We start from the raw sequence: 8,337 nt of genomic DNA on the forward strand, positions 1-8,337 counted from the left end.
TGGAGGGACGGGAGGGGCCCGCTCTGCCGGCGCTGACGCGGCGCGCGCGACGGAAGGGGCGGGCTGGCCGGCGGCCGGGCAGGCGACGCCACGACCGGAAGCCGGGCCGCGCCTCGCCGGAAGTGCTGGGCCCGCGTAGAGCTGCGGCGGCGGGAGGGGCCCTGCGGGCTTCGCAGAGGGCGCCCGCGGGCTCCGGCCGCCCCCGCCGGCCCGCCACCCCACCGGGACCGGCGCGCTCTAGGCCAATCTCGGATATTGTACTATACTGTGCTATTGTACTACAAGCCGTGCTCAGGTCCTGCATAATAGGATGGCTTACAAACGCTTTTAATTAATTTTACAGTATTTGTATTCGAAAGCGTCTGGACAGTCATCATGCGGCTCACTGTCCTGCGGAATCGGGGTTGAACCCGATGGCCCTCCGGCCTCCTCCCGCCATACTCTTCCACCGTTCCGTTACATTTTTGTCATTTTGCACTGTTTCCAAGCATTTCAACCCTCTCCCATTTCCTTCCACTTCTTTCTTCCCAGAGCAATCCGATGGGGGTGTTTGGGGCCTCATTGGCCGTCTCCCGCTTAAGTGCCTATGAACTCTGCTAGCACTATTTCCAGTAAGTTCAGAAATAGTTACATCATGTTCCAGGTCCTGTGGTTGTTGTTAGTTGTGAGGTCGCGTCCGACCCATCCTGACCCCCTGGACAACACTCCTCCAGGCCTTCCTGTCCTCCACCATCCCCGGAGTCCACCCAAGCTCACACCAACTGCCCCAGTGACCCCATCCAGCCACCTCATCCTCTGCCGCCCCCTCCTTCTTTTGCCGTCACTTGTTCCCAGCATCAGGGTCTTCTCCAGGGAGCCCTTCCTTCTCATTAGGTGGCCAAAGTACTTGAGTTTCATCTTCAGGACCTGGCCTTCTAAAGAGCAGTCAGGGTTGATCTCCTCCAGGACTGACCGGTTTGATCGCCTTGTGGTCCAGGGGACTCGCAGGAGTCTCGCCCAGCACCATAATTCAAAGGCCTCAATCCTTCGGCGCTCAGCCTTCCTTATGGTCCAGCTTTCACAGCCATACATTGCAACTGGGAAAACCGTGGCCTTGACTGTCCGCACTTTTGTTGGCAGGGTGATGTCTCTGCTTTTTAGGATGCTGTCTAGATTTGCCATAGCTTTCCTCCCCAGGAGCGTCTTTTAATTTCTTGGCTGCAGTCCCCATCTGCGGTGATCTTGGAGCCCAGGAAAATAAAATCTGTCACTACCTCCATTTCTTCCCCATCTATTTGCCAGGAAGTGAGAGGACCGGATGCCATGATCTTAGTTTTCTTAATGCTGAGTTTCAACATTAAGTTGAAACTTGAAACTCAACCAGGTCCTGCACAGCCCCAAATAGGATTAAAAGCAGGACTGTCCCACTTCTTCTCAGTTCCACGACCAGCTGCTCTACAGCACCGTCAGCCAGCACATCCAGACATTTCCCCTCTTGGTCAGAGAGGGACCATGCATCTGAATAGCCCATGTGTGGGGTGGGGATAAAGTGAAGCTTGTCTGGTCAAGGGGCAGCCTTTCTTCATCTGGAAGCCTCCCTGTTCTCATCCCCATCTCGGGGTCACCCCCCGCAGTCTGGACTGGGAGATGACAGCGCTTTCCTGGAACGGAGTTTCTCGTGCAGGCAAGACGTACGCATCACGCACAGCGCAGTGCTTCTGTGGAACAGCCTGTCCAGTTAGATGACCAAGTCTGCAGAGTTCTGGGCCCCTTGATGTACAGCTGCGCACAGGTGTGCCCTTCCAGGACAATGCGCATCCCACAGGTTCTCTCCGCTCGCCCGTTTTCATCTAGCTTCTCCTTTATCCCCAGGCACTTGAGCTGTCCTGTTTTGGCTAGCATTAGCATGGAAACGCCGAACACACTGTCCCTTCTCCAGCCACCTCAGGGGCACAGGAGTTCTGTTTTGGCACTTAGACTGCTTGTCACATTTCCTGGAAGCAAAACTGACAACCCTGAGGCTGCCCTACTTTGGACACAGCATGAGAAGGCAAAGAGCCTTTATTGTTTCTTTATTGTTGTATGTATTTATACTTTTTATTGTAAGCCACCTTGAGACCTTTGGGTAGTAGGTGACATATAAATGGAAGTATAAATAAATAAATAAAATAAAGACGACAATTGTATCAGGGAAAGTCGAAGGCAAAAGACACACGGAAAGACCAAAAATGGGATGGGTCCAACAGGGGAGCCTGTCGGCTTTCCGCAACAAGGTCCAGTTTGAAACTGCATTCGGAGCCCGCCAGCCCGCCAGCGGAGGGACCCTGCATTCCAGCCTTTACTCAGCAACTGAGGCTTGGCTTCCACAGCCTCGCGACGGCTTTGCTCCACGTCACTGGGACCAACACGGAGCACGGCCCCTGGCTCCTCCCCGGGACCACGAACAAGGCTACCTGGAGGGCGGCGCGCTGCCTGCGGGAACGGCCTTCAGGGCACGCAGCAGGTTGCGAAGCCTCCAGACCCCTCACCAGCCCCAGGAACACGTGCCAAGAGCCACGATGATCGGCAGAGCCGGCCGGCCGGAGTGCAGGACCCCCCTGAGGCAGTGGCTGGCTGAGCAGCACAAGCAAGGGGCTGAGGAGCCAGACGCTTGCAAGGCGGAACAGAAATGAACACGGGTGGCATTTCAAAGGCCTTTATTTCCAAGTATCGTACAAAGCCCTTCCCTTTGCTGGGGCACCTGATCAGCCCACCCCCACCCCAGCACCTCATTCGGGACATTCTTGAACACCAGAGCCAGTCTCTGGCCACACAGCAGCAACTGCCCTGGGAAGGATCAGCCGTGCCCCTGAGTGTGGATGTTTTCTTTCTTTCCCCAAAAAGTACAATCACTCCTCAGCTGAGCAGTAGAGCGACTGAACCGCACCACAGCCAGCACCTTTCCCCCCCAGGCTTCCGGGTTCTGCCACCTGCGAGCAAAGGTGGCGCCTTCCCACCATGCCTCAGAACTGCTGAGAACCAGCGGGTTGCCGTGGCCTTGGAAACTGCCAAGACAGCAGCAGATCTGGCTTCTCGGCTGCTGGGCTTGGCACCGCTGCCCCTGCCCTGCCCTGCCCCACCCGCCTGCCCTGCCCTGCCCTGCCCTGCCCTGCCCCAAAGCCTTGCCTGGAAGCACCAGAGGCCTCCAGGCCGTGCGCCCCGTGGGGGCTGCCTCTGTGGAAGCCTGGCCGAGAGAGCCGGGCCAGAGGCCGGCCTGGGCCCGGAAGCCGCCCTCAGCGGGCTACTTCCAGAAGAGCACGTTCCACAGCAGCAGCCAGCAGGGGTAGACGAAGAGAGCCACGAAGGGGAAGACAATGGAGCCGTAGAGGTGGTGGTCCAGCAGGCCCTCTGCGATGGCCTGCAGGAAGCGCTGCCAGCCCTCCAATGCCGAGATGGGGTACTCGGTGAGCTCCTGGTACAGGAAGATGCAGAAGAGCAGCGTGGCGGCCGGCGTGACCAGCACCAGCAGCACGGCGTAGAGGCACCTGCAGAAGAACCGGGATGCCAGGGCAGCGCTCTGCCCCCTCGCCCACGCGGGCCTGAGGGGAACGCCCGGGGCCCACCCCCTCTTTGTCCCGGGAGCACCGCGACCAGCCCGCGGTCGGGGCGGCAGGATGATGGGGCGCAGGCCAACAGCAGCCAGGAAGCGGCGCTTGCTGCAGGCAGCCCCAGTTCCGGCAGCCGCGACTTGTGGTGGTGCACAGCCAGCGGGGGAAGAGGCGAACCAGCCACCCGCTCGTGCCGCCCGCCAGCTGCTCGCTACCATCCGAGGACAGCAGTGTGGCCAGTGGCCAGGAGGTGGGGGGGGGCACACGGGCACGCACCTGGGCCCGGTGGGCTGTATGAGCGCGGCCACGGGCACCATGGTGACGGCCAGCAGGAAGCCCAGGGAGAAGTTGATCAGCGCCATGCAGCTCAGCTGCATCGCCAAGTACAGGAGGGACAGCAGCTTCAGCGTCATCCAGCCGCGGTCGCTTCCCGAGCCCAGCAGGACCCTGCAGGAGGAAGGGGAGCCGGTCCGCAGGCGGCACCTCCAGCCGCGCCCCCCAGGCTTGCCTGCGCAGAGCAGCACGGGCCCCGGGCGGGCGCCCGCTTCCAGCACGCCTGTGTGCGAGCGGCACACCCACCCCCTGGCCAGGGGCACGCAGCCCGTGCCAGTCACCTGGGCGTGTTGTGGGGCAGGGCCAGGCCTGCCACGTAGATGGCGATGACCGTGAGCACCACGGCCTCCGACTCGGAGACAGGGAAGTGCTGCGTGGCCATGTGCTGCCCCAGGATCGGCACGAAGTAGAGGGCGAGTCCCGTGGCGTGGCAGATCAGCAGGGGGGGCACCAGCGTCAGCAGGCTGGGCTTCGGCTCCTGCGCGGGAGAGAAGGGTGCCGAGGCCTCAGCGCGAGAGGCGGCCTGCCCTCGAGGCCAAGCCCGACGAGCAGCAGCAGAGGCCACAGGTCGGCACCCTCGGCCCTCCAGGGGAGGGATCATGACGGGCAGAACTGGCGCCCGTCCGTCCAAATCACCCAACGGGAGGATCGGGTGGGTGGCAGGGCTCACTGCAAGCGGCACACAAGGCCGAGGCCGGCCCCCTTCCCATGATGGGGAGCACAGCGGTGCCTATCCTGGGCCCTCCCCTCTCGGAGCCCCGCTCCCTCCCCACACGGCTCACCTCTGCAGCCCCTGGGCCAGGACGCTGGTCGCCGTCGCACAGTGGACCGTCCGGGTCCGCGTCGCACCTGCTGAGCTTCATCCACAGGTCCAAGCCGTCTGCGGCGCAGGGAGTCAAGGCAAACCGGAAAGCTGGACCTTGGGGGACGCTGGTCGCCGGGCCCAGCAGCCCCGCCCCGCTCCCCAGCACCAGGGGCTGCTCCTTTCCCCACGGCCCGAGAGGCAACACCCTCAGGGGCATTCCTCATGCCGCTGGCGGGCAAACCTTTCCTGAGGTGGACGCCCGCTGGAGGGAGACCACGAGGGCCACCCTTTCGGAGGGGCCAGTATGGGAAGCATGGGGTCTCCGGGCAACTGCTCAGCAACAGCCCCCAAAGGGGCCTTTATCTCTCCCGGGGGTGGTGCTGCCAAAGGTAAAGCAGTGCCAAACCGCCGTGCTTTTAGCGACGCACGAAAGGAGGGTTTAGAGAGGCCAAAACGTATTGACTGATGCCGCCTTCCCTTCTCGACCGCGCAAAGCACACGGCTGTCCCCACGTCCTGAAACCATCCAGCCAAGGGAAGCTCGTACAGCCCATCCTGCCATGGCCCGAGAAAGCCGCCTTGGCCACTGCAGGGCGGCAGGTGGCTGGAGTCCTCTGCAGCCACTCCAGGCCTCTGGTTCCGCCCCCCCACCCCCAGCTGCTGGGCCTGTCCCATCACCACACCCAGCCGCACAGCCGCAGGCACCCAGGCAGCATCTCCAGGGACGTCCACGAGCTGGGCTACCCAGAGGCCGCCTCCGGAAGCTCGGTCCCCCCCCACCGCATGGCCGCCCTGCCTGCTGCATCCAACAGCCCAAGTCCCCGCCTGAGCGTGCCCGCTGAATCTGGACCATCTCCTGCTGTGTGAAGCCACCCCCACCCTCTCCTGGGTCCCAGCTCCAAGCGGCAAGACCCCCCCCAGCTCCCCCACACCTCTCCCTGGGGGAGGATATCTTAAGGACCAGGATGAGGATCAGAAAGCCAAAAGCCGGCATGTACAGCCCGATCGAGACGAAGCGGGAGAGCGAGGGCAGCAGGTAGAAGAAGTAGGACTGGTGCAGGCGCTCCAGCAAGTTGTTCAGCTTCCGGAACATTCCCTCCAAGGTTCTGGGGGGCAGCAGGAAAGCAGTCACAGCTGATGCTCTCTTGGTGCCTGAAGCCACGTGCCAACCTTCCCGCCTGGCCCGGCTCCTCGGGAGGCCCCGCCAGCAGACGCTCCCCAAGGCGCCCACGCACCCCCCTGCCTCAGGCCGTCAAGCCGCCCGCCTGGCCCGGCCGCCCGCCATACTCACGCGCCCATCATGCCCATATCAAACTTGTACTGCCGGAAGCTGTTGATTCCGCGCACCGTAATGGCCTCGATGTGGTAGCGCAGGAAGAGGCCATGGTCGCCCTGCGGCCGGCCCGAGCCCTGCTTCAGCACCATCAGCAGCAGTGTCTGCAGCGAGTGCAGGTATGCGGGCAGCGAGTCCCAGTCGGAGCGCTGCAGCTGCGGGGACAGGGGCCCATCCGGCGTCAGTCGCGGCTCAGGACGGCCCCCCTGCACGTGTTCCTGCCCCCGACCACGGGCCCGGGCCCAACGGCTCCAGGGCCGGGGCGGGCAGGCTGGGCCGGGCAGATGGCGGGCACCGATCCACAGCTGCTTTTCAGCGCTCCCGGTCGCTGCGCCGAGAGCCTGGCCTGGCCCACCCCCCACCCCCACGAGAGGGCTGGCCGGGGCAGCCGGGAGAGCCCTCCAGGGAGGACGGAGGACAGGGCCCCAGCGAGCCGCGGGCAAGACAAGCGTTGGAGAGTGCCGCGCGAGCCATACGCTCTGAAGACTGCCCTCGGTGTGCGGGGGGGTGGGGTCCAGCTCGTCCCAGCTCTGCAGCGCCCCTGCGCGGCCCCCGCTCCACCCACCTTTCCTTGGATGGTGCACAGCAGCCCGTTCTTCTGACAGAAAGAGTGGAAGAGGTTCACCAGGTCCAGATTGGGCAGCTGCCCGTTCAGCCCCTCCACGGCAATGTCGAGGCTGGTGATGACGTCGCTGCTCAGCTCCAGGGAGATGGCGGCCTGGATGGCCCCCGCCCGGCCCAGCGTCCCCGATGAGGACACCTCTGCGGAAACCAGGGCAGGCAGGCAGTGGAGGGAGCAGGCTGCCCATCCTGCTAAAACGGGGCGTGTGGGCAATGCCACCTGCCCTGTGGTGCTGACCAGCGGCCCCGAGGCTTCCCCAAAAGGGCTTGCCAGGCCCCGCACGCCAGGACCGGGGAGGGAAGCCCTGGCTGGCCAGCAGGTGCGGGAGGTTGGGTTCACGAAGGGGGCCAGAGAGGCCACACCAGCCCTGGGGGGCAGCCTGGCAGGAGGCGGCAGGGTGGGCCGGGGGCTGCTGCGCGAAAGAAAACTGGGCGGCTGCTGGGTTGCTGCTGCCAGCCTCCAAGCCCCTCTCCCCGGGGGAATCTTGCCCAGGTTGCTGCTCACCTGTGATGTTGATGTCATGGTACGCCTCCAGCCAGGCCTCCATCCCAATCAGGTCGTGCTCATTCACCAGGAAGATGATATCTTTGGCCCAGTAGATCTGGCCTGGGACAGAGAGGGAGCTAAGCACCCTGACCAGCCCAACGGGCCCAGCACCAGCATGCCGGGGAGCTGGGGTTCCTCTCCTGCCAACGGGAGCTGTGGGAGCCCACGGATTGCCAGGCAGCTGTACCAAGGGGAGAGCCAACCTCAGAAAGGCCTGCTCTCTGACCTCTGTTCTCCTGTGGATTTTGCAGTGCTTGAAGCCCACACAACAAGCCATCAAGCTTCTCTGAAAATGGAAGCAGCTCTCCCCCAGTCCAGCAGGCCCAGCCTCAGGACATGCGCCTGAGCGCAGCACAGCCCGACCGACCCACCTCGGAAGTGGGAGGCCAACGCCAGCATCAGCCCCACGGCCTGGTTGTTCTGCTGGCCCTCGCTGCAGGGGACGCTCAGCACCAAGGCCTCCGTGCTGGCCGCGCGAGCAGCGCGCAAGATCCCGTACACGTTGGTGCCCTTCACCATCTGCAGAGGAGACGGGGCAGTGCCTGAAGCCGGGCGCACGTCCGGGGCCCTGCCTCCCACCCCAGCGGCGGAGGGGCCCGCGGCCCGGCACGTACGAATCTCTCTCGCGTCTCATCGGGGAACGGCAGCGTGCGGGAAAAGGTCTGCTTGTACACCTCCAGGCCCAGGTTCCACATGGTCTTCTCCAGCCAGGCGACCGGCATGCCTCTGCGGGGAGGGGAGCCAGGGCTGAGCCGCGCGCCGGGCGCCAGGGACGGCCGGCCCACCGGAGCGGGCTCCGGGCCACGGGACGCGCCCCCGGCCCGCCCGCGCCACGAGGGGCCCTCCCCCGGCCGCCACTCACCCGGCCGCCTTCTTGTGGGCGGCGAACTCGCGCGCGTACGAGAGGGCGCGCTTGCCGTGGGCGAACTGCTCCTCGACCATGGTGGAGCCCATGGCGTTCTCCGACATGTACATGCGCAGCGCGAACGGGTGGCAGGCCAGCGCCAGGAACCAGCCGAGCCCCGCCACGAAGCACAGCGCGCTGCAGGGGCGACAGCACAGCGGCGGTGGGCCGGGGCCGGGGCCGGGGCCGGGGCCGGGGCCGGCCGCCCGCCCGCTCCCCGCCGCCGCCC

At 64.4% G+C, this 8,337-nt stretch overlaps 1 protein-coding gene across 2 annotated transcripts; it reads right to left on the reverse strand.

Annotated features, from left to right (window-relative positions):
* Positions 1-2,658: 2,658 nt before the first annotated feature.
* GPAA1 (glycosylphosphatidylinositol anchor attachment 1) lies at positions 2,659-8,251 on the reverse strand. 2 transcript variants are annotated; one of them, XM_044453307.1, is made up of 11 exons: positions 8,067-8,251; positions 7,819-7,930; positions 7,576-7,723; positions 7,163-7,264; positions 6,602-6,798; positions 5,995-6,191; positions 5,656-5,809; positions 4,682-4,777; positions 4,181-4,377; positions 3,843-4,013; positions 2,659-3,503 (listed from the first exon to the last, which is right to left on the reverse strand). In XM_044453307.1, exons 1-11 carry the CDS (start codon positions 8,177-8,179, stop codon positions 3,260-3,262), a joined length of 1,731 nt encoding a protein of 576 aa, XP_044309242.1. In that variant the 5' UTR covers positions 8,180-8,251; the 3' UTR covers positions 2,659-3,259. The 2 variants fall into 2 exon arrangements, with proteins under 2 accessions (XP_044309242.1, XP_044309241.1); XM_044453306.1 differs by lacking the exons at positions 2,659-3,503; positions 3,843-4,013; positions 4,181-4,377; positions 4,682-4,777 and having other exon boundaries at positions 4,838-5,809.
* Positions 8,252-8,337: the final 86 nt, after the last annotated feature.

The sequence above is a fragment of the Varanus komodoensis genome, unplaced genomic scaffold (genome assembly GCF_004798865.1).
Source record: "Varanus komodoensis strain SLA01 unplaced genomic scaffold, ASM479886v1 scaffold78, whole genome shotgun sequence".
NCBI lineage: Eukaryota > Metazoa > Chordata > Lepidosauria > Squamata > Varanidae > Varanus > Varanus komodoensis.

What these genes read in the sequence shown, in the direction of transcription:
- GPAA1 (XM_044453306.1), bottom strand. Translation starts at nt 8,179, where the DNA reads ATGTACATGTCGGAGAACGCCATGGGCTCCACCATGGTCGAGGAGCAG. An exon ending in GCCCACAAGAAGGCGGCCGG is followed by an intron (nt 7,931 to 8,066) that starts GTGAGTGGCGGC and finishes CCCTCCCCGCAG; the next exon opens with AGGCATGCCGGTCGCCTGGC. An exon ending in TGTGCACCATCCAAGGAAAG is followed by an intron (nt 6,192 to 6,601) that starts GTGGGTGGAGCG and finishes CTGTCCCCGCAG; the next exon opens with CTGCAGCGCTCCGACTGGGA.